Source organism: Equus asinus, chromosome 4, assembly GCF_041296235.1.
Source record: "Equus asinus isolate D_3611 breed Donkey chromosome 4, EquAss-T2T_v2, whole genome shotgun sequence".
Classification (NCBI taxonomy): Eukaryota; Metazoa; Chordata; class Mammalia; order Perissodactyla; family Equidae; genus Equus; species Equus asinus.
The window spans coordinates 108,838,911-108,864,829 of NC_091793.1; the positions used below are offsets into that span (position 1 = coordinate 108,838,911).

Consider the following 25,919-nt stretch of genomic DNA (forward strand, 5'->3'; position numbering starts at 1 on the left):
GGGAGGGAGATGGAGAGTACTGTCTGGGACATGCTAAATTGTATGGAGAAATGATACCATGTGGCAAGAGCTTCCCCATCATTGCACACATGCATCAAAGTCTGCAAAGTGCTTTCACACATGTCACCACTTCAAAGTTTATCACCATTATAAGTACATATTAGGAGTGAAATCAGAACTTGTCGAGCTGATAATGAACTGAAAACCAAACCTACTGCACAATATTACAGAGAGCATCAATATCAAAGACAGATCTGAAATCACTACTGTTTAAAAATCAAGGAAGAGACTAGCACACATTCAATGCAACATCCAAAGCAATATTTTAATTGATGAATAATTATTATTGAGCACCTTCTTTGTGCCTAGTTCCAGCTTAGCTGCATAAGCACAGCGGTGAAGATAAATATTTCTGCAAATGAATGAAATTATATAGTTTCTGCTTCTTATTGCAGAATATAGTGAACTCAACCTTGGAGTTTAAAATCACCAGGAAAGGTAGTTTTCACGTACGCATCTACCATGTTAGGACATTAGAGAGTAATATGTAGCTACGAAGGGATGCTGAGCTCAGAAGCTTGCTATATAGAGGTTTTTTTAATCTCTACAATTGAAGAACCTAATGACCTTTTAAAGAAAAGCATTGAAATCATTAAAACATGAAAGAAATGGCTCTTAAAATACAAATAAGAAATGAGGGAAGGAATTATTTTATCTTAAAGAAAAACAAAAGATAAAAAAAGTAATAAACAGTATTCTATTAGGAAGTATACATGTACTATAAAGAACTTGACTTCCACTCGGGCAAGATTTGCTCAAGGGAAAGAAGTTATTGGGAGAAAGGGCAATAAAACACTGAGACAAATTGCCAAGTAAGATTGTTCAAGAACCAATGCCAGATAACTCAAAACGATCAGCATCAGCTACGCAAGCCCAGCAATGAAGACCAATACACTAAAAGAATGCTCACAGGAGCCAGCCCAGTGGTGTAGTGGTTAAGTTCGTGTGCTCTGCTTCGGCAGCCTGGGGTTCCCAGGTTCAGATCCCAGGTGCAGACCTAACACCACTCGTCACGCCACACTGTGGTGGCATCTCACATAAAATAGAGGAAGACTGGCACAGATGTTAGCTTAGTGACAATTTTCCTCAAGCAAAAAGAGGAAGATTGGCAACAAATGTTAGCTCAGGGCCAATCTTCCACAAAAAAAATAAAAACACAACAAAAAAAAGAGTGCTCCATACCACTCCCCTGCTGGTAACCGCCCAGTAGATTTTCTGTTCCTGGAGGTCAAGGGTGATAAACTCCACATGTTCAAGGTTCCCAGTGAAGAGAGTTTTTGAAGATGTGCCATCCATGTTCACACTTGCAATCTTGGCAGGAACACCACTGTCAGTTCCTTGGTCTGACCAGTACAGTTTCCTACAACCATGAAAAACACGAGCATTTAATGAAACAGAAGATTTCATTCAATATTTAAAAGAAAAATGTGTATTTCTTGTCCTTCAGATGTGCACAATTCAATGGAGGAAGTCTGACATATCAATATCTTTCTACATACAATGTGGAGGAGTACTTAACCAGTGATCTATCAATGTCTGTATATTTCCTAGTTATTATTGAGGTAGAGGCCACTTAAAATAGTATCTAAAACACGAGGCTAGCATCTTCCATAGGTGGGTGCTCCTTTAGCTATCTCACCTCCTGCTACAGCCTCAATAGACAATCCTCTTAAACTCTATTCCCCCAAGTCTTCAAACCCCTTAATTCCAAACATCTTTTTTTTGCACACCTCTCCCCCACCAATCCAATATACCCACCCCATGAACCTCACCTCCAACTCTAAACTTCTCTACCTCTAAGTTCTCAAACTCAGAAATTCTCTGCTTCAACCGAACTCTCCCATCTCTTCCCTGCTCCTATTTTATTTCTCCTATTGACCCTGTTCTTTGCCCTCAAAACTTGCCTGAGCTCCCAAACCTCCAGTCTCTCTATGCCTGGACCTCATACCTAGCCATTTTGACAATATTCTTTATTATCTTGACCTCCCATTGCACCTACCTTGCTAATTGCTAACGCTAAGTTCCTGCCGTTATTTTCTTTCTCCGCTCCCATTCCAGGCTACGAAAAGTTTCTGGACAAAGTCACAAAACTCTTGTGAACTCTAAGTTCACTAAAAATTCATGCTACCTAACCTTAGCTGGGAAGTCTCATCCCTAGCTGAACCTGTTCTCCTAACCAGCTTCCCTGCCCCTGGCCTCTTCCCCTCCAATCCTGGCCAATCTTTCCAAAACACGGATTCGGTTCTATCACTCTCTCCCTCCAAATTCCCTATTGGCTCTTTATTTCTCAAAAGAATAAAGTACAATTCCTTAGCATGACATTGAAGTCCCTCCATGATTTGACACCAAATGACTTTAGCTGTCGTGTCTCCCACGTGGTCATCTGTCCCCTACTCTAAGCCTCTGGTTCTAGCCGTCTACACAATCATGCTAAACACTGCCATGATTCTGCACATTCACTGCTCACTTGACCTCAAGTGCCACTCCCAGTTGTGACCCATTCTGCACCTACTGGAAGTCTTCTCATACCCTCAAGGTCCATCTCAAATGTTATCTACCCCCTTAAAGCTTCCCACATTCATTCAAAGTCAGAATGTATTGTTCATTCTTATAATGCTGTTTTAAAATGCCTGAGATTCTTGTTTGTAATTAATTTTAAGTGCAGTGTTATTAATTTGAAGAACATAGAACAAAACACAAATTATATCCTTCACATTAAATATAACTCAGAGTTATTTCTCTTTCTCACTGAGATCTATATTTTTCAAGTGTTGGCATATGAAATCAGAAAAGGTCCCAAGTTTGAAATCTTCCATTTTATCAGACCATAACATTGACAAGAATGGTGCTGGATAGAAGATGTCTGCCACGTATGAACACTCACCCATTAGCAGGATCAACAGTTATGCCAATTGGAAACCCAACTCCAAAAGCTGTCCCATCATTGGTAATCAGTGTTTTTCTGTATCTGACATTTCCTCGGAGTGTCAAAACCTATAGCATAAAATCACTTATTAGAACTGAGTTTTATAAGGGGAAAACAAAGAAAGCTGAGATGAAAAAGAACTTAAATACACAACAAATCAGGGATGAACTGGAGGGTTTGCGTGAAATTCAGATAATCCCTAATTGCACCTCAGGGCTATAAGGCAATCAGCTCAAGAGAAAAGGAGAATAAGAAAAGCAAAATCATCTCTCAAATTCCTATTTTCAATTCACCTAAGTTGCAAGAGAGGAAATTTATATGAATAAAAGAAAGATTCAAATGAGTGAACATAGAGAACCATTGCCTGGGAGAAATCACAAAAATGTCTTCAGAAAAAGATAAAAGAAAACTTCAGAAGACAAATGGGAGCCCCACAGCTTTCCTGCACTCCAGTGACTGGACCATAGCACCCAGTGGCCCATCAGTGAAAACCCAGTGGATCAAATGGTCCAAATTTACTCAAGAGTTACAGTGAGTTCTGTGCCAAGTTAACAGCCTGAATTAAAACACATGAGTTCAAGTCCCTGCCTTGCCAGGTCTGACTGTGTGACCTGAGGCAAGTAAATTAACCTCTCTGAACTTAGTTTCTTTCTCAGTAAAATGTGGATGATAATGGCACCATCTGCATAGAGCTCACGGGACTGTGAGATAATACATGTAAAGCCTTCCGCACAATTGTGTTCAATAGGTGTTTCCTTTTTCTTATTGATCCATTTATTGGGCACTTAGTATGTAGCAGGCATTATACTAAGCTTTATTGGATTTAATCCTCACAATAATTCTGTGAAATAGATACCATTATTATGCCCATATTACAGATAATGAAAAAGAGGTCTAGAGAGGTTTAGTGGCTTTCCCAATGTTATCCATTTTCAATTATTATTGCCATAATTGTTATAACCACAATGTTAACAGAAACCCTGAAACATCAAAGAGAAATATGGAATATTGGACTAGAAGCAGTTTCTCATAGGAACAAAGCTATTTTAATATGACCTTGAGACAATCAGAGGAGAAACTAGTAAAGAATTAGAAAATGCCTGTTGGTTTGAACAAAGGTTTTTCTATAAAGTTGCTTTTCAAAACAAATAGATTATTGTGTATCTGTGTTTATGTTTCCAACTCTGCCCCTCTCTCTGCCTCTATATGTGTTTTCTCTCTCTCTCTCTCACGTACACAGATAGACATACACAATACACACACACATACCCCACACCCTTCTTTTCTCCCTTACTCTCCTCTCTAAACTTTTCTCTCTCCTATCTGATATCTTTCTCTCCTACTCAGACTAGGATAATTTTTCTCTTTTCAATTTGCCTCTTTCTGCTGCAATTTCTCCCCTTTTCCTAGGCCTAAGGAACTCTTTGGTTCAAAGGAAAGTTCCTTTTCTTGTTTTTTAGAATATATCAGATTCTCTCTCACATAGCCATTCTGTGGGCTTCACTTTTCAGCTATAAAATTGCTTTCAGTGAATGGGCACACAGCTACCCCTAGTGGAAAACCATTTCTTCAATGATCCTCTTTTATTTTCAAGTTGGAATTAAATGTGAGTTACTCTTATGCTGGAAGGGAGATTGTACAGGTAAACAGTAAGTGAACACTATTCCTGTGTTCTTAAGCAATCTAACATTCACCTGGAAGGGTCACAATTGGTGTCACCAAAGGAGAAAACCAATAAAAAACACTAAAAGGGCAGTTTATCTTTGGATGATTATTCTCACAGGTCCTTTATGGATATTCTAACTATATTGATGATTTGAGGGAAACAGGACTCTGTATTAACAGGATACCTCAGTGTCAAGAAGTGCTTTCACTTACTGAGCTATTAACCCCATTTTACAGATATGGGAGCAGAGGCTCAGAGAAGTCAAGTAATTTGTCCAAGTTCAAACACCCTGTGAATAGAGGAAATACAGTGCTGTCCCCAGTCGCAAAATACATTTTCATATCTTAGGGTCTTTATTCAAGTGTTTTTCTCTGTCTGAGATGCCTTTTCCCTATTTCTTCATTTGGCAGAAATAAATTTTGGTCATCCCTCAAGACGCAGCTCACAAATCCCTGCTTATAAGAAGCCAGCCATTCTCCCTCCCGCCATTTTACCTCTGCCCCCAATCCCAAGGCACTTTATAGTCACTGCTTGTGTCACACTTATTATACTGGAGCAAAGGTATTTATGTTTCTAGCTCTCAGATGTGTGAGCTTCTTAAAAGCATAAAAAATGGATATTTTTATGAATAATATTCTTCTTTAAATATCCAGGAGTAACCGTGAGACTGATTCAGAGAAAGCATTTACTAGCGTTTGTTGAATGAATGAATAAATGAGCAAACAAGCCAGACTCAAAGCCAGGTCTTTGGACTCCAAAGCAAATTATCTTTCCTTTGTACCTCACTACATTGGGGCACAATGACAAACGTTAGGTTTATGTGATTAAAGTGGCCTGACCAACACACACATATGCACACGCACACACTCAGTTACTCTTCAAGTGGTGTCTTTCCATTGTACTTGACACTGATGGAGGAGCATGTTTTCTGCTTTTGGAAAACTATCTGTCTAAAGGGAAGACCCCCATCTACAAAGCGAGAGACCAAGAGACGGAGCAGGAGCATTTAACGGTCATGTGGAATTAGGACAGCTCAGTTAGCGGGTGTGCATACTGGCAACATGCCTCTCATGAATGTTACCACTCCTGCCTGCCCTTGGGGATGTTGTGAGGACTAAAGGAGATGATGTTTGTGGAAGACCTTTGTAAACTGTAAAGCACCGTTCTGATGTTGGAATAAGCACCCCTCCTGTCGAATCTGCTCTAAATTTGCCACGTGACTGCTGTGTGCCTTTCTCATCTTCAGCATCTATCTTTCTGAATGTCCCAAAGAGAACCAACTTACTAGCTGCATGCCTCACCCTGAGCAGTGGATTGTCACTCTACAATCCCTCTCACAAGACCCTCCTTTTGCTTTAGGAATTTTCACTTTCCAAATTATTATCAATTAATAACCCCTTACATGTTTCAACCTTGTTGCAGAGTGGAGCAAACCAATACCAGTCAAGTTACTTCTGATTTACTTCATGTGATTTCATACCTGCACCCCATCTCAAATTTCTTCCGGGAATTACAGTCAAAAGAACACTTATCACAAAGAGGAGATTATCAAAGGAATTAGAAGCAAGTTTGTACTTTCTATTTCACTGTTAGAAAAACTACATTGGAGGGGTCAGCCCCGTGGCCGAGTGGTTAAATTCGCGCACTCCGCTTTGGCGGCCCAGGGTTTCGCTGGTTCAGATCCTGGCGTGGACATGGCACCGCTCATCAGGCCATGCGGAGGCGGCGTCCCACATGCCACAGCTAGAGGGACCCATAACTGAAATATACAACTACGTACTGGGGGGACAAACAGAAATAAAAAAAGGAAAAGAAAAACTGCATTGGAGCCATAGAAATATTTCCATCTTAGAACAGACGTAACCTATAAATTAGGTTTAGAACTGAAATAGCATTGAAGATTTGATGAGGAAAGATAGTGAAAATTCCCACTATAATCTTCCCTTTAAGCTGAATTTCTTACATAATTTTTTATTTGTGTTTTTATATCTTTTTATAAATTACCTATAATTATTTTATATGCATATGTTAGTATTGATAGTTAGAAGGAAACAAAATAGGGCAATAGAAAGTTCCAATAGTTTAAAAGTTGGTTTTCTTCCTTAGCTTTAGACATTTTGATACTTCTAATAAGTCTTCCTTTTCGCTTCCTGCTTAAAAATAATTTCAAAATCCATGAGAGCATTTCCTGAGAATAGATTTTACATGAATCAGAAACCAGTGCTTGTGTAAATAGTATTATAGAATCATTACCTCAATTGATTGAGTTCCAGGATTGGTATAATATAAGTTTCTTGATATCCAGTCTAAAGCCAGGCTCATAGAAGACCCCAGCCTGGATAGAGGAACGAAGATTGTCCTGTTGGTACCATCTGTTTTCACTCTGTGAATTTCACCCTGGAAAGAAACACAAGGACAGGTGAGCTGTTTCAAGGCTTCTGTGTGAAAACACTTTCTTCACTGCAGCTACTGCCAGTTGCTGTGTTTCTTTAACACTCTTCACCTTTGGAGAAAAGGCAAAGGTTTGGCGCCATTGGGTGGGCTCATTGCGTATAATGGTAATGCCAGCAGCACTTTGAAAATACTGATAAGTGTGTCACAGGAGGACACAAGGATTTCCATTCAGGTTACCTCTGATATTGGCTACAGAGATTTCTTTCTTAACTACCACAGGGCAAAGAGTCATAAAATAACCTAAGTCACAGGTGTGAATCAGGAGGCCAGGAGTACATTTTACATAGACGTGACAAGCAGTAAACACACAGACCTTTCCTCTCTTCCTCATTTGCATTCTCTTTGCCCCTTCCCCATCCTCACAGGTTTCTTCCCTAAAGGGTGAAGAAAGGGGCCCAATGCGAAGGCAGTTGGTGGAGTGTTCTTTTTATTCTGGAGGCAAAGATTCTGAATGAAGGCCCCAGTAGCCACATCAAATGCTTTCCTAAAAATTCCTTAGGGAACTACTGATTTTTGTCTTGAGTTATGATCATTTTTATGTTAGTCTAATATCTTCTACTAGTTTAAAACTCCTTAAGATCAAGCCTTGTTATTGTTTCTTCGTGGCGTATATTCTGCAGTTGAAAGTAGCTAGTTCAGTGTAGGGCAAACAGCAAGCACTTAATAAATACTTGCTGAATGAATACCCAATAGCTTAAATGTGCTTATTATTCTAAAGCTTAAGAGTTTTCTGATCTTTGTTCCAGGTCGACCTCCCATTTATATCCCCCACTGAATCAAAAAACGTGATGGTAAATTAATTTCTGGACAATTTCTCTTTTATCCACCCAGCAAAAGTTTACCTATAAAAAGACAGCAGCATGGATAGGCTCTTGGAGAACAAGTCATATACTTTCAATGTTATTCAAAAAACTTACTGGATTCTCGACCCAATAGATGAATTGCTCTGAGTCATCAAATTCAACATCATAACCATTCATTATCCCTGCTATGGGAATCATAGCATCATTGCTCTTCACCTCAGGATTAAGGGAGATTCCAAAAATTATACTGTGTCTTACAACTATTAAGAAAGGTTCATCATCTGTGAAAATAGCAGAATATCAGTCAAAATCATATCCCACTATTCCCAGACATGGAAATTAATGGAAGGCAGTGGATTATTACCATCTTATGGGATAAAATGCCACTGCAGCATTGCAGCAACAATATTTCAAACAATCCAGGGCCTTCTATGGGGTTTCAAGGAGTTGCTGGGTCATCAGACCTCCAACTCCACACACAATGATTCTGCTCTTTCCTAGGGCAGATTAGTATTTACCTTACTCTTCCTTAATTCCTTACTTATACCGATAAACCATCCATGTGCTAAGAGTCACAGTCAAGAAGTTCTTCCATTTCTACATGCAGACAAACCTCACTAACACTGAATAACTCATGGGAAGGAAAGTTGGATTTTGCAAAAGATATGAGAGAAAAATTATACACTATTCTTGGTGAATGGCAGTTTTAAGTATGTTAAGAAAATAAAACAGCATTTCAAGGTATTGCCTAGTGTTTATTAGAGACTATAATATCTAAATAAATCCAATTTATAATCCCACCAATTGTTTTTTGACTAACGTCTGTCTTCCATACAAGATTCCAATTCCCAGAACGCAATGATTGTGTCTGATTTACTATTATGTCCCTAGAGTCTGGCATATAATAGTTGCCTAATAAATATTTGCTAACTAAATGAATGACCACATAAACAAATAAACAAATGGAAATATGTAAATAGTGTCTTCTAAATCTCACAAAGGTATCTGTACAATGTGACTTAAACATCCTCATAATATCTTGTTCAAACTATTAGTTCATTTAATAAGAGGTCCTTTTTCAAAGATAATCCTTACGCTAGCTTTTGTCCCCTTAACAAAAAAATCTAAATTAATGAAATTCAAAAGTGGGGATTTATTTTATAATTCCTCTCTGAGAAAAGGAAAACTTCCAAATGTGAGTTTTCTGTTATTAAGACACACATATATAGCATCTTAAGACAAAATATAAAATGATAAATCATTGCATAATTTTCATGAGCTTTCCATCACCAGCAGGATTATTTTGACACATTTTTCTTTACTTATTTTCACATCTCATTAGCTTTTCTTTGTACCTGACATTTCTATTACTGAGAAATAACTCAGCATTTATTTACCTAGTACAAATTTGAAGTAAATTTTGCAACAATTAATGGTTTATATTTTATAAAATTCTACAATATGTAGAATTTAGTCTTTCACAACAAGCCTGCAAAATTACTTTCAACTGAGGCCAATGAGATTTGCAGGGATTCCGTGACTTCTGCAGGAAAGGGCAATAAGAGATCAACTCACAAGCCCTTCCTCTTCCACATGCTCCACATTGCTTCTCTTCTGAACAACTGCGCTAGCCGTAATAATCGCCCTCATTTATTGAGAATATGTGCCACACAGGATGCACCAGGCAAATATCATTTCACCTCATTTATCTCCTTGAAGTCTCATAACCCAGTTTGTTAGATACTTATCCCCCCTCCCCGCCCCACCAACTTTCAAATGAGGAAAGAAAAAATTAAGCAATTTGACCAAGATCACACAGCCAGGCCTCTTGGACACCAAAACCTATATTCTTAATCACTACTCTGCAAAAAGTGTAGGCTGGGTACTACTGACTGAATATCAAACTACCACCCAATTCATTTGCTTTAACTGAACTAATAAAAACTGAAAACTATATTATGAGTTTCAGATGTACCTTGAAATTATATTGATATTTAATTATTTATTGATTATATGTTATAAATGCTCATTGGTTCCATAAAAACAAGAAATATTTCCCAGTTTCACAAGGGAAATTTTAAATTTTACTTACTCAAAACCTGATACTGCTCATTTTAATAGGTAATTTTCCTTTTGCTTAATTGGAGGAATTCTCAATCAAAGAACTGTTCAGGGCCTAAAAATCTCTGCATTTCTCATCTATCAAACAAGAGCCTTGGGGCCAGCCCCATGGCCGAGTGGTTAAGTTTGCACACTCCGCTTCAGTGGCCCAGGGTTTTGCCGGTTCCAATCCTGGGCGTGGACGTGGCAATGCTCATCAGGCCATGCTGAGGCAGCAGCCCACATGCCATAACTAGAAGGATCCACAACTAAAAATACACAACTATGTACCAGGGGGCTTTGGGGAGAAAAAGGAAAAATAAAATCTTAAAAAAAAACATGAGCCTGATTCCTCCAAGGAGCTCTTCTCCTAAGCACTACTCAGCTCTACTCCTTCTCCAGCCATTACTCCTTCCTGGAGTTGTGTCACAGACCCTTTATCTGATCACCACTGGCATATCTGAGAGGGCTGACAACCAACAAATATTCGCGGGCAATGGACCAGAGGGTGGGGCATCATTTAATGCTGCACTGGCAGAAAAATGAGAGAGCCGAGGTGAAGGATGATGCGAGAAAAGCACTAGAAAGCACTAATAGGAGGGTGCATGAAAAGTTCTCTGTGAGAAACAAAAGAAGAAAAGCGATTTTATGACACTATAGACCTATAAATGAGCAAATGGGTGAAAAACACAGGCCTAGAGGAGCAAAAAAGGATATGGGAGGGCTTGTCATTCACTCAGCATTTACTGAGTGCCAATATGTGCCACAGGTAATAAGCATACATCAGTGAAGCCAGTGGAGCCTTTATCCTCAAGGAACTTAGAGTCTAGAGGGCAAGACAAAATATCTGGGCCCTTAGGATTCCCGATGATAACAGCCGTGAAGGAGTAGGCACAGAAGCACCTGGGGTTGGATGGAAAGGAGTGCAGGAGGACGTGGTAATTAAGCTGTCCTAAGTCAGTATGTCTCAGTCTTTTGAAATGAAAGATCATTACTTCATTTTTATTTTTCATGTCATGATCCCATTAAGATTAGTGTTAGCTGAGCAGAGCAGGGAAGAGATGACAGTCAGAAATTGGAAACACATCATAATTCAAGGGCGACATTTATGACTCCCAAACCTAGGTCCTCCTTAAGTTAGAACTTGAACAAACTGATCATCACTGCAAACTTTCTGAGAGTATGGGCAACGAGCGTTTTCTTCTTATATTTTTGTTTTTGAGGAAGATTAGCACTGAGCTAACTGCTGCCAATCCTCCTCTTTTTGCTGAGGAAGACTGGCACTGAGCTAACATCCTTGCCCATCTTTCTCTACTTTATATGTGGGATGCCTACCACAGCATGGCTTGCCAAGCGGTGCCACGTCCACACCCAGGATCTGAACCGGCAAACCCAAGACCGCGGAAGCAGAACGTGCGCACTTAACCACTGCGCCACTGGGCTGGCCCCTGTTTTCTTCTTATTTTGCACATAATCACTGAAGCAATTGCCTTGTGTCCCTCAGACTGAGTCCAAAACCTATTTTGGATTTGAGGTTTCTTATTTTAGGGGGTGCTGGGAAGGTGGTTTGGTTTGAGTTTAGTTTGTTTATTTGTTTTTGGCATTGTGGGGAACATATTTTCTAAAGGAAAAAAATCCTACCTCATACAGAGAAAGCTCCCACTTTAAAATTTTATAATATAAAATTAGGAAAAATAGAAATATCCCATAATTCCCCTACTCAGCTGTAACCACTCTTGGCACTCGTGTGTGTTATCTTCCAGAATTTTTTAATGCATGGTTTCACATGGCTGATATTAGACTGTATCAGCTTTTTCACTTAACCTTATCACATACATGCTTCCAAAGTTATTCCAGACACTTAGTAAACACTATTTTAAAGGCTACTGAACATGTAAATCAAGTAAAAAGTTTTCATCTATAAATGTTCACAAGTCTTCTAAGCTTCTTGTTGAAAAAGAATGTGCAACTATTTTTTAGTTCATATATATTGGCACTCAGTTACTCATCTGATGCTCAGAAACCAGTTGGGAAATACTGTAAAAGTTCCACCTCAGGAAAGTCAGCCCATGGAAAAATCACTAGTGGAATTATTTGTGACACATCAAAAGGCACTATTTAGAATTAACTCATCAATCACCACCAGATAGTAATATTGATTACACCAATTCCCAATGCACAGTCCAACAATCTTTGTGTGGTGAAAGAATGCTTTGTATCCAAAATGTCTATAGCCCAGTTTAATCTTCTGCTGAAAGACTCTGAGGACACACTAAATTAAACAATGTCAACAAGGATTAGGTCCGTAATAAGTCTCTGAAGAAAAATGGTAAATGCCAATCCTTTTGTAAACATTACCAAATAATTAAAATCTTTCATCATGAATGTATCATTGCAAAATATTACATGCTGAAGGAATTCAATTTTCAGTAAACCTTTAGCTACATAATCTGTAAACACCGTAAATTTCCTGGATTGAGCATATATTTTCCATTTGAAAACTAAATTTCCTTCTAAATCAAGACTCTACTTTCTCTTACTTTAGGAATTATTTTATCATTAAACATTTAATTTTAACTTGTCTACAGCAATTTTTATCAGTATCAGAATACATTTACTCCACTGAGAAATGAAAGAAACTTGGGAGTTTAGAATAATTCATTAGATTATTAAGCACAGGCGAGTGATTTTTTGGGTTTATTATACACCAAGTACATACTCCAGAAGAAATCTCTTTTTGGACGGACTACATCTTTTCCTCCCTTTCTTACTCCCTAACGTACTTAGTGTAACCCTCCATATACTCTTCAATCAACCCAGTAAAATATCTAGGATGAGATGAAGATTAAATTGCTCAAATTATCACTTATAATATTTCACACAGAGAAAACTTTCATTTTGAAAGTATCAGAACAGTAAAGGTACTGAAATTGGAGTCAGAAGACCTAAGCTAGAACACTCATGGACTATTGGTTATGAGAATAAAACTGAGATAAGGAACCTGTTAAATGAAGCCATATACTAAGGTCAAGAATTTTTACTCCTTATGTGCAAAATTTGGAACATCCTATTATCATAGCTTGTCTAACTATAACGAGGTAAGAGAAAATGTGAGGTTAAAGATTACTGAATCACATGCATACATAATGTTAACTCCATATACAGAAAATATGTAACTGAAGTGCTCAATTAAATCAGCCCATAGAGCATGCACTCCACAGACACCTGCTGAATCAGAAAGAACACAGCACACAGTCAGCAAGTGCTTTAGAGCTTACATTGCTTCTCACAAACTATGGCAAGCTCCATAGGGCACACTTAAGGGGCACACTGTACCTCTCACGCATGTCGCAGAATCCTGAGAGAGACTCCATCCCGAAGGACAAACACAGGAGTAGAAGTGCGGCCCCTCTGAGGAAAGCAGACATAGATGGCTGCAGGGGGCAAAGGTACATGAATTTTCACCTGTAACAGAAAGAGAAGAAAACATTTGTGAATGGACAACCTCCCACATGAAACTGCACAGGAGGAAAGTATAAGGAAAATGTGGAATATTATTCAGCCATAACACAGAAGGAATTCTTGCCATTTGCAACATGGGTGGACCTTGAGGGCATTATGCTAAGTGAAATAAGTCAGACAGAGAACGACAAACACAATATGATCTCACTTATGGGTGGAATTTTTTAAAAAATGAAGTCATAGAGAGAACAGATTGCTGGCTGCCAGAGGCGGAGGCTGGGGGATAGGTGAAATGGATAAAAGTGGTCAAAAGGCTTGTACTTCCAATTACAAGAAACGTAATTTGTGGGGATGTAATGTACAGTGACGTTAGTTAACAGCACTGTATTATATATCCGAAAGTTGCTAAGAGAATAGATCTTAAAATTTCTCAACACAAAAAAACAAAAAGAAATTTGTAACTGTCTGTGGTAATTGGATGTTCACTAAACTTATTGTGGTAACCATTTCACAATATATACATATATCAAATCATTATGTTGTACATCTAAAACTAATACAATGTTATATGTCAATTACATCTCAATTTAAATAAATAAATAAATAAATTTTTAAATGTGTAGTCATGCTGTTATTGTCCTCCCAGAGGCCCCTGGTATTTGGAGAGACAGTACGTAAAGTTACCTCTGTTGGTTTGGGGTTTTCCCTAAACTCCTTTACCCTTCTCTAGCATCATGCTTTCAACATAAAATTCATAAGAGGCATAAGGGGGAGGAGTGACTTGCCCAAGGTCACAGATTAATCCAGTCTATAACCGGATTATGAACAAACAGTCACTGAGTAATCTAGAGCTTAGTAATAGAAATACGATGCTAAATAAGATGTGTCTCCTTGCCTGACCTAAAAGAGATCTTTTTACATTAAATGAAACCAAGGTGTGTGTCCCCTATGTGACCTTGACGTTTACCCACTGGTGTCCAAGTTTTGGATAGATGATAATCTTTCTTTTTGCTGTTAATGACACCTTTGTGTGTCTCTGCTCCTTGAAAAAAGGGATCCTGTGTGTATACCAAGCTCACAGGACGTTCTACAGATCTGATACGTGCTTATTACATATGCCTTGCTCGATTCATTAATCCTCTCATTCACTCAAAAAATATTAAGCCTTCACAATATACCAAATATCATTCTAAGCACTTGGAATACTGTATACACGAGGCAGATATTCTAACAAAAGGAGACAAAACTAAACTCATAAATTGTGTGATTTCACAATGTGATGGTAAAAAGCAAAAGAATTATGAGGGGGGAAGCTATTTTAAATGGAGTAGTCAAGGGCCACCAAGAAGCATTTGAGCAGAATTCAAAATGACATAAAGGAGCAACTCATGCAGACGTCTGGAGGAAGGATGTTCCAGGCAGAGGGAAGAGCTAGTGCAAAAGCTCAGAGGTGAGACATAGCCGGGTGTGCTTCTGGACCATAATGAAGGCCAATGTGGAAAGAGTAAGTGGGAGAACAGACCAGGGAGATAGCAGGGGCAGATTCTGAGGTGTGATGAGAAACCACTGCAGGGTTCTGAGGAGAGAAGATTAAGTGACTTATTTCCCCCTCCCACCAGAAAGAACACTACCAAGGCCAAATTTTTAAACCATCTAGCCACCCACACCATATATTCCAAGATGACTTGGAGTGGCCACAGCAGAGCACCTATAGGGCAATGGTGCTGTAATAAACGAGTCCTAAAAATAAGCTGCTTTAAACCTCAGAGTGGTAGTGGTAAAAGGATCTAAGGGACTACCCGGTCTATGCTATATTTGTCAGCTGAGGAAACTGAGACTCAGAGAAAAGTCACAGAGGCAGTAGCCAATTGCGGAATAAAATGACACACTTTAGGTCTGCTGTTGTTACATACGAGGTTTGAGTTTTCCATGGTAAATAAAAGAAATGGAAATGTTAAGACTGGGATGGTTAGTAAAGAGGTAAGGAACATTTATTGCCCAAACAAACTGGTCCACAACAGTGTACATTTAGCATTCCCAGAATAAGTGTTTTCCAAGCTATTCCCAGGTAGGATGACTCTCTGTGTCACTTACTATGTGGTTGTTTCACTGGATGAACCGCAACAATCCCAAGGGGCTGGTAAACATTATACATTATGACTGACTGGTTCCATCCATGCCACTTGTTGGCTTGAATAACCTGATGAGTAGCACGGTCAGTCCAGTACACAGAATCTTCAAAGACAGTCAGGGCATAGGGGTGCCGCAGAATCTGTGAAGCAGGAGAGAACAATGAGACCTCGCCCAGAAATAAAAGCCAAGGTGACCAAAGTAGAAAAGGATATCTGCCCAAGGACATGGTTTCCTTTAGCATCTAATTATCTAATAAAGACTTAGAGAAGTCACTGTTCAAGAGGCATACAGAAAATATACTGCTTGACCTATACCCCACTCTACCACTCAAAATACTTTCACATACATGAATCATTTAGTCTTCATTTTTCCTCTGGAAAATTACACTGAGCATCCATTTTACAAATGAAAGGAAAACTGAAGCACAGAAAGTAAGGTGACTTATCTGGATCACCTATCTAGTTACAGGTTCCTCATCCCCTACTCCCAAACCCTAGCCCTCACCCCATTATCACCACTCCTTATCCAGTGCTATTTCCGCCATCTTATTCTGCCACTCACTGATCCACATAAATCAATACAGCTTAGATGTCTATTTCCTGAAGGTAGGTAGGCCCTCCCAGAGTCTCTTCAAGTCACACAACCTTACACAACAGTAACAGCTCTTTGGTAAAAATACATATTTTCTATATTTTCCCATTTCACTTGTGAAAATAAACTCACCAGAATTTCCTGCATAAAAATACAAAATATATAACAGGCTATGATTTAATTGAGAAACGTAAATGTAACTAAATTTTCAATTTTTGCTTAACCTACTTTTTAAAGGTAGAGAAGCAAGAGATTAGCATGTACAGATCAACTAAATCATACAAGCTATTAATCCTTCCTGGATGTGGCACAATCTGACCATAAACTAGAATAAAAATATTTATATTCTCTTAGTAATAAAAGATGGATTGGCCCTCACTCCTGTTAATATTTCCTGGATTGGCCTTATAATGTCTATCACACAGAAATTAATTTCTTAGTTTTCTTGTTACTCTATCTGCTTTCTACTAACTACTATCGTGCTTTTAGTTTAGTTTTCCTCACTACCAACTTACCAAATCACTGGCGATCACCTGCCTCCGATGCTGTCCATCATAATCACAAAAGTCTATGTAATCAAGATAGGCATCCATGAAGTAGAGCAGTCTGTTGGGGTAGTCAATAGTTAAGCCATTGGGCCAGAAAATCTTGTCCTGGACAACGACAGTGCGCAGACTGCCATCCATGCTGGCTCGCTCAATGCGAGGGTGATGTCCCCAGTCAGACCAGAACATCAGATGTTCACTGTGAAAAGAAACTAGTTAGAAATTGGAGGGGACATATTTCAATGTGGAAAATAACTGTCATTTTAAGTAATAGAACATCATGTTTATGCTCTGCTTAAGTAAATCATCTCCATTTCAGAATATATACACAGAGCTGATTAGTTCCTCTGTGTGTCACAAAATCAAACTGTAATCATAATGCAAACATAAGCCATCTGGGTGTTTTTATAATGTGCATAAAACATGTAGTACATTATGACATGGAAATGTCTCAACACAAATTCACATTTCTGTATGATCCACAAGAGCTGATCTAGAAAAAATCCATCTGCCCTTGTTTGTCTGCCCTATCATATTTAAGATAAGAGAGTCAATTTATTCATCATCAGAGATTCATCAAAAATTTCACTGATGTTTAATACCCTACCACGTCTAGGAAGTCTGCATTGCATTGAACATAATTTCCCTAACTCACCATCCTGCAGGAAAGAATCTGTTAGAGAATCTAAATAAATTCAAGGAAAGAAGCCCTCAAAGCTTTCTAAGCACATAGGAGAATTTCTCTTTCTTCCTTTGAGGATCAGCAGGCAAAAGTTTTCTTCCTCACATGACGTAAAAGGGAGCTTTACTAAACAACACGAAATGAAGCAGGAAAATCTGGCTTTTTTGATGTATAACCATGAGGTATTCAAAGTTACAGCAAACTAGCCCATCTATGGAATATTACTCTATGTATTCATTAGAAGCTTAACTATATAATTCCAAAACAATCACTTCAATAATTGTATTGCCAAGCTAATAAATCCATGTGGTCTTAAAATAAAGTAAAAAATCAATTGCTTTTGTGTACTTTATGAAGAAGACTATTCAGAGAAAGGAAGGATAGCAACAACCGGTTGGATACTTACCACTTTTAGAGAGATGTTTAAACAAGAGATCATTTCAAACTTTGTCACATGTGTATCAGCCACATAATGTTACCATTATTTGTCCCTCATTATAACCGTGTCAAGGCAACATTAAAAAAAAAAAGGTCATACCTAATTCTGGGATCTAATGCTAGTCCCCTTGGATTGGTTACGTTTTCACTAATCAGCACAGTCCTGTGGCTCCCATCCAGTTTACAGACCTCAATTGTTTCCAGAGCATAGTTTGTCCAGTAAAGATGGCGACCCACCCAATCTACCACAATGCTTTCAGTCATGGTGACACCACTGTCAAGAACCTAAGGACAAAAGTGAATAAGGAGTGAATTTTAAAGGGAATAGATGAAGGCAAACATGGAAATTATATGAAAATTTAGAATAAAGCATCTAACTTGTCCTATTATTGCTTGTGAGGATTAGAAAATGTTGTCTTCCCATGTGACTAACCACCAAATCAACAGTAGCGTTTTCTAGGAAAAATATGCAAGATTTTGTATAATTGAATACTCTAGGATAACTCTACAATTGGGTTAGTGTGTAGTTTCATTTTGGTTTCAAAGTTTTGCAATTAAGCAAAAGCTTTACCCATTTGTTAAGCTGGCAACCCTATGAAAATTTATAATGTTCACATGCCAAAATTACTATCTTTATTGGTCAAGCAGCAACAATTACAAAATAAAGTTCTAAAGGGCAGAGGAAACATAACCATCAAGAGTCAAGAAACTGACTCTGGGAGATAGACTGAGAAACATAACTAAGTTAAAGCTAAGAAAAGCAACTCCTTAACTCCCCTGCACTTTTCCCTGCTCTCATCCACTAGAAAAAAAAAAAATGAAAAAGGGACCTCAGAGATTTTGTGAAGTCTCTGCATCATGTGACCAGGAATTCAGAATCATGGATCTGCCTTCAGAGGCCACATTTTTATCTGAAACACTCAGATTAGGAGTTATGAATATCCAGGCTTCTTCGGTGTGACGTGGCCAAGAGGGGAATATGAAACCACTGAGGATAGGGCCTTCTCTCACTGGTGAGGAATAGCAAATAGGCCCAAGACAGGGGAAAAAGTCAAGCCAAAGGTCAGGAGAAATGTACTTACTACTTTTTTGTCTGTTCCATTTTGAAATGCACTCCAGATTTTACCCTGAGTTCCATCTGACCAGAAGACACGACCACTGACAGAATCAAAATCAATAGCTACAATATGAGAACCATCCTGGATAAGTGAATAGATATTGTGGACCTGGGAGGTGATATTGTCAGCAACAATTTGGTTCCGACTTGCCACAAGTAACAGCAGACTTTCGGATGCTGTCCAAGACGAAAATGCCAAAATGTCAATGATTTTGGGAGAAAACACAATTAAAGAGTCTCCTAAATATTTGATGTAATACTTTTGGTAATAGAATGAAGATGTAATTCCAAACTATAGTAATGGCAAAAACAAACAAAAATCTCTATAAGAACGATTTTAATCATTTCTTTGTTTATCATAACAGTTATCTGATTTTCATCAGTCTTTAAATTAAGCTTTGTCCAAAATATCTTTCCTCCTTGAATTATACTTCAGTGTTTGTCTAAATATTAATCTGGAGTGAACCATACTTGCATTCTCCCTGTTACTAGAGTTACTTTTATATCTTTGTTTATCTTCCTTCCTAGATTGTAGGTGTCTTTATAGCAGAAATCATGTCTTAAATATTTTTCTTTTCCCCCAGGCATCCAGCTGTGGCAGAGACGTCTAACTGTCCCCCAGGATCTCCTCTCCTCTTCTTCCTTTTTAATAATAAGCCATGCCAAGTTTTAACTTGGCACACAGCCATCCAGCTAGAGACATTTCTCTGCCTCCATTTCTGCCTGGAGTAACCATACGACTAAGTTCCAACCAACAGGCCGTGCGTAGAAATGACGTATCAAATTCCAGGTCCCATCCTTAAAAAGAAGCTTGCCTTCCACTTTCCCTTTCTTACTTTCTGAGGGAGGGCAAAGACTGGAGCAATAGCATTGGATCCCTACATGGAAGCTACACAATGAGGATAACAGATCAGCTTTACCCCCCGAACTATCTACCATCCAGACTCTTACTTGAAAAAACAGAAACTGTCTATTTTGTTTTAGCCTCCTTTATTTGGTCACTTTTAAAGCAGCTAAATCAATATCCTAATACACAGTAAAGTCACTTTCACATAGTAGAAACTGGATTAATATCAGTTGAATTGAATTCATTAAACATTATATAATGATGCTCAAATACAATATAGAAATTCTTTTTAAAATAATATAAAAACCATTTTGATATTATTTTAAATAATTTAAAAAATCATCTACCACCTGTATTTTTTAACCTCTATATTTATGTATATTAACTCATTTAATCCTCACAAGAAACTGAGATTTAAGGAGGTTACATAACCTATCCATGATTTGAGTCCATTTGACTCTTAACCAACATTGTCAAATGCCTACATGTGACATCTGATCTTAAGCTCTAGGGTGTTCTGTTAAATTAGCTGGAGTTAGTTCACTTTCAAGTTCAGTCATTACCTGTAACTTTGCAGGTTCTCCCATCAGTGTCTAACATATATTCTTTATCACACCAGCACCGGAAAGAACCTCTCATATTGTAACAGTGCTGGCTACAATAGCCTGGAATCTGGCATTCATCTATGTCTTCACAGGTCTTAGAATCATTGGCAAGCAGGAATCCCAATGGACACAGGCATTGAGCCCCAAAGGGCCCTTGAATACACTGGTGTGTACAGCCAGCATTGGAATCTGAGCAGCTCTCCTGGTCTAGAATAAAGAAAGAGAATCATGGAAAAGTCAGGAATCTTTGCTTTTTTGGTTCACTCTATTGTGATATTTGTCAAACAGTCTCAGGCCACCTTGCACATAATACCCAGGTAAGAGCTAAGAGCAACATCCACTTGGATGAGCTCTACAAGCTGTTCAGTGTCTGCTCTGATTTGCCTGAGGATCTACTATCCTTCATATCCACAGGACTTGGACCACTTTTTTCACTGCATTCCTCTATGATAACTCCATTTAGTGAGATGAGAGAAACTTGGGGAAGTATTGTTGACATCAAGAAACATAACTGTCATTGATAAAACATACAAAAAGACCTAAATTACTTCGCACTTGCTTCCTGTCATTCTTCTACCTACACAGAAACAGAACATATGACTTTAACATTTAAGAGCAAGGGCTGGAAGGTCTATGAAAGTGAATAAATGGAAAGGGAAAGGCAATTGGAACGTGAGACGGCATTGATCCACTAGAACGCCATCCTTCCTTACGTCAGGGACAAAACGGGAATGCCAGCTCATACGCCTGAGGATGTCTATTTCTACATTTGCTCTAAATTATTTACGAGAGTCATGATACAAAACATGCACTAGAAGGGGAAGTAAGTCAAAATGATTAGGACATTTTTGGCTCAAACATAACACATATAAAATCGTAAGGATCTAAAATACTTTGCAATCATACCTGGCTGGGGTTCATCTGAGAGTGAGCATTGATTAAAAAGGAAAGAAAGAAAGGACAGTAATTAGGATTACATGCCAATCACAAGATTTTAATCACAGCACACACAAATCCCCGGACTTCATTTGTTTTGTGGCAAGTTCTGATTGAAATTAGAAAATATTAAAGTTAGAAAAACTTACGAGCACATTACCAACAGAACCAAATTTAATTTGACAATCTAACAGCCTCAGATTTTCTAAACAATGACATAAAAAGAAGTAAAAACACAGAACCAAGTGCAAAGGATTTAATGAGAAATATTATCCAGCGATGATTTATTTGAATTCCAGGATGATTATCCCTACACAGATTTGAATTCAGAGAGGAATTGAAATCCCTTCCTCAAAAGCTACATGGTGACTGTGACAATGGTGAGGCATAGCAGCCCACTGCTCAGAATGAATTTATGGCCAATAAACTGTGATCAGGAAACTTACTGCAAAGTGGGGACTCATCTGTCCCATTGGGGCAGTCAGAGATGCCATTACACACCGCACTCAGATTCACACAGATGCTATGTCCAGGGCACTGCCATTGCCCAACGGGACAGTGAAAGGCCTGAGTAGGGCATTCCTTCTCATCACTCATATCCCTGCAGTCATTGTCCCCATCACAGAGCCACTCCTTGTAGACGCAGTTCCCATTGTCACAGAGGAAATGAGATGGAGGACAGGTTCTGGGGGAACAGCCCTGGTGCTCATCAGATCCAGAGATGCAGTCTCGGTGCCCATCACACTTCCAGCTCCCCGGGATGCAGGTACCGTCTGCTTGGCACTGAAATTCATCTGGGTGGCACATACCAGAAGGCCTGGTTGCTAAAAGAAAAGCATGGGGAAAATGGGCTTGCGAATGCAATTCATAATCTCTTTTATATAATTCCTCGGTCCAGAGGAAATGATTTTGGATCAATGGTAGATTTATAATAATGACTAGGACAAATACAATATTAAAATATAAAATGCAATAGGGTCTTCTCTATGTGGTACACAGAAATTTCAATATTTGTCTGATTTGTGGATATGACAACAAAGAACAGTACGCAAGACTCCTAAATAGAAGATAAGTTCCTGAGTCAAAAGAAAATTGTTTCCTGCATTTCTAATGTTCATTCGATTACAGATTAAATAATAAAATCTGTCTGTCTTTTTATTAAGAATCACCAGTGCAGGGCTGGCTCAGTGGCATAGTGGTTAAGTTCTCATGCTCTGCTTCAGTGGCCCGGGGTTTGCAGGTTCGGATCCCAGGCGCAGACCTAGCACCGGTCATCAAGCCACACTGTGGCGACATCCCACATAAAATAGAGGAAGACTGGCACAGAGGTTAGCTCAGAGCCAATCTTCCTCAAACAAAAAAGAGAAAGACTGGCAACAGACGTTAGCTCAGGGCCAATCTTCCTCTCACACACACACACACACACACACAAAAGAATCACCATAGCATTTCAACACAGCTTAAACAGCTTTGGTTACTTTGAATTAATGTGATTAACATCATCTGTTTGGATGTTACAATTTTCCCTCAAATGAATATACCCAATGAAACTCGCACACATTAAATAAACAAAAGTGAAAGTAAATCTTTAAATCATTGCAAACTTTCCACTATTCATTGAGCAATACTTGAGAAATACATAAGAATGCTTCCCTATTTCACAGGGGTAAACCCAAACTGCCACCCAGAAACCTCATCAGGCAACAGCAAGTTAGTGGCCATTGGCAGTATAACTCCAGATCATCGCAGCAGCATTCCATGTTTTCAATGTGAAACAGGAAAATCAGTGATTAAGAATTTCTGAGTGCGGGGCCGGCTCCGTGGCCGAGTGGTTAAGTTCCATGGCCGAGTGGTTAAGTTCACGCACTCCGCTGCGGCGGCCCAGGGTTCGGAGCCTGGGCGCGGACGTGGCACCGCTTGTCAGGCCACATTGAGGTGGCGTCCCACATCCCACAACTAGAAAGACCTGCAACTAAGATATACAACTGTGTACAGGGGCGGTTTGGGGAGATAAAGCAGAAAAAAAAAAAAAAAAGATTGGCAACAGTTGTTAGCCCAGGTGCCAATCTTTGAAAAAGAGGGAAAAAAAGAATTTCTGAGTGCTGTATAAACCTATAAAGTATGTAAGCATTTTATTTAACTTTTCTTTTTATGCATAGATTTAAACACTTCTGATTGGGGAGCAAAATTGATAGAAACCTACTTTTTATGATTCAAATATCATTATTCAAACAAATGACCACCTCTTGACATTTTTTACAAGTCTAAAATCTATTTAACACAAAAAGTGGGCAAGAATAAATCATATCCATTATAGACCTCCAGCCTGTGGAGATTATGGGTTCATCAAATTTATATCCTCCTTGAATCCTCAAGCTAGAAGGAATTTCTTTGCTCTGAACCTCCAAGAATTTTATCTGTATCATTTTTAAGGTCCTTGTAACTGTCTACCTTGCTTTAATTCTCTTACCTTCTCTAATTCTCTTACCAGACTCTAAGCACAAAAACCATGTATAGCATCTTAGCAGACGTTCAATAAATAATAACTAAAAAAATGAATTCATTAGTATCAATATCAAGCACCATTCCATACCATAGCTATATTATGATTTGACCTCCCTACTTAGATTTTAAAGAAACCAGGGGCCGGGCCGGTGGCGCAGTGGTTAGGTGCACACGTTCTGCTTCAGCGACCCGGGGTTCGCCGGTTCGGCGGATCCTGGGTGAGGACATGGCACCACTTGTCAAGCCATGCTGTGGCGGGCATCCCACATATAAAGTAGATGAAGGTGGACACTGAGATTAGCCAGGGCCAGTCTTCCTCAGCAAAAAAGAGGAGGTTTGGCAGTGGATACTGGCTTAGGGCTAATCTTCCTCAAAATAAACACATAAATAAAATTAAAAAGTAAAGAAACCATTAAAGTATCTTTATTATGGTAAGCCTCAAAAATTTGAAACCCACTAATTTGAAATGTCCCAGGAAAAACTAGTAGGGAGAACAAAAATATCTAAGAAATATTTAATCTACCTAAGAGACTATTTGAAAGTGCCCATGTATCCAATCACTTGTCTCACATATTATAAATCATTATTTAGTAATAGCTGGTCAACTTTATTGCATGTTCCATACTGCATTCTTTTGAGAATACTTTGTAATTTAGGCTGTCTTCCCTCCAGTTTGAGTTAGAGAAAATTTGTGGTAATATCAATCCTAGTAAAAATGAAATGATTCCTTTACCTGAAACACGCTGGGTATATGGTACTTACAACAGTCTGACTCATCAGAGTGATCAGTGCAGTCAAAAACACCATCACAGTGATACACGTTGCTAATACACCGATTCTCACTGGCACATTTGAACTGAGAAGCAGTACAATTAATAACTAAGAATGAAAGAGAAAAACATTAGAAGTTAGCTCAAGGAGAAAATGACTAAAACCGAGATTTTTCTAAATATGAATCAAAATAAAGCAATCCACTTACAACAAGCCTGCTCATCAGATCCATCAACACAGTCACTGTCCCCATCACAGACAAAAGATAGGTCAATACATCGATGCCCAGGGCAACGAAACTGGGTAGGTAGGCATGTCTCTGGAAGTTCTAATGTCACCCAAAAACAAAACCAAATAACAGTTTATTTCTTGTTCAACGTGTACCAGAGCTAAACTGAAAAATGCTAAGGAAATACGTAAGTTATCTCAGTTGTACACGCGTTCAAAATTCCTTCAAATCAGCCACATTGCCAAAGCCAGCCAAGCAAGAGCACTCAAAGCTAGGACAGTTTTAAGAAACGGGAATAAACTGTAATGCACCTTGAAAAATAGACCACACTTAGAAAGTGAGCCTCACGGGCTTGGACAGTACTACACCACATAAATTCTATTAAGTCCATGACTCTACGCCAGAGCGAAGCAATGGAGCCCAACTAGGCAGCATGGTTGGCACGAGCCACATGCCTGGTAGCAGCAGTGTAGACAGAGATCATGATAACTGGATTTAATCCAAAGTCTAAGCAGAACAATTCTAAAATCCAGGGTCCTACCTTGCTCAAGAGATACAGCTTTAGAGCCAGATGTGCTGGCTGCCCCATCCACAACATGAAGTTATATTAAATACGGACTCATAGAATGTGAAAGCTTGAAGGAACCTTAAAGCTCATCTAATTCCAGAAGAAAAATGACTTGCCTAGTCATGCAACCGAGATTAGAACTTAGTTCAGGGAACTTTGCTCCACCTTAAACTATTATTGCAGACATGAAAACAAACAACCTACAGGAAATCAGAACTGGCAAGATGAAAAGCAGGTGGGTAAGATTAACGGAAATTTAAGTGTTCTGTGCCTCTTTATTCTATTGCCTTTTTGCCTGTATAATAGGAAAAGAAAAACCAATAGCCATATGTCTAGATGTGTTTATATGATTTAGAAAAAAAACAAATTTGTTTTAAATATCTGCATAGTTAGTTAAAGAAGCATCTTTTTAAGTTTCTATCTGGATGTTAGACATCAGAGACAGTCTCTGTTTTGCTTCAACAAAACTCATTATTTAGGA

At 38.7% G+C, this 25,919-nt stretch overlaps 1 protein-coding gene across 1 annotated transcript in view; it reads right to left on the reverse strand.

Moving 5' to 3' along the window:
* The window catches only part of LRP2 (LDL receptor related protein 2), a 198,384-nt gene that overhangs the window by 80,780 nt on the left and 91,685 nt on the right, over positions 1 to 25,919 (reverse strand). Inside the window, exons 23-35 of the mRNA XM_070508061.1 lie at positions 24,850 to 24,969; positions 24,633 to 24,749; positions 21,812 to 22,189; positions 20,388 to 20,636; positions 18,943 to 19,154; positions 17,961 to 18,145; positions 16,711 to 16,939; positions 15,566 to 15,743; positions 13,346 to 13,474; positions 8,024 to 8,190; positions 6,906 to 7,049; positions 2,945 to 3,054; positions 1,243 to 1,420 (exon numbers count right to left, since the gene is read on the reverse strand). Coding sequence (XP_070364162.1) covers positions 1,243 to 1,420; positions 2,945 to 3,054; positions 6,906 to 7,049; positions 8,024 to 8,190; positions 13,346 to 13,474; positions 15,566 to 15,743; positions 16,711 to 16,939; positions 17,961 to 18,145; positions 18,943 to 19,154; positions 20,388 to 20,636; positions 21,812 to 22,189; positions 24,633 to 24,749; positions 24,850 to 24,969 — 2,396 coding nt within the window. The remainder of the gene's footprint in view (positions 1 to 1,242; positions 1,421 to 2,944; positions 3,055 to 6,905; positions 7,050 to 8,023; positions 8,191 to 13,345; positions 13,475 to 15,565; positions 15,744 to 16,710; positions 16,940 to 17,960; positions 18,146 to 18,942; positions 19,155 to 20,387; positions 20,637 to 21,811; positions 22,190 to 24,632; positions 24,750 to 24,849; positions 24,970 to 25,919) is intronic.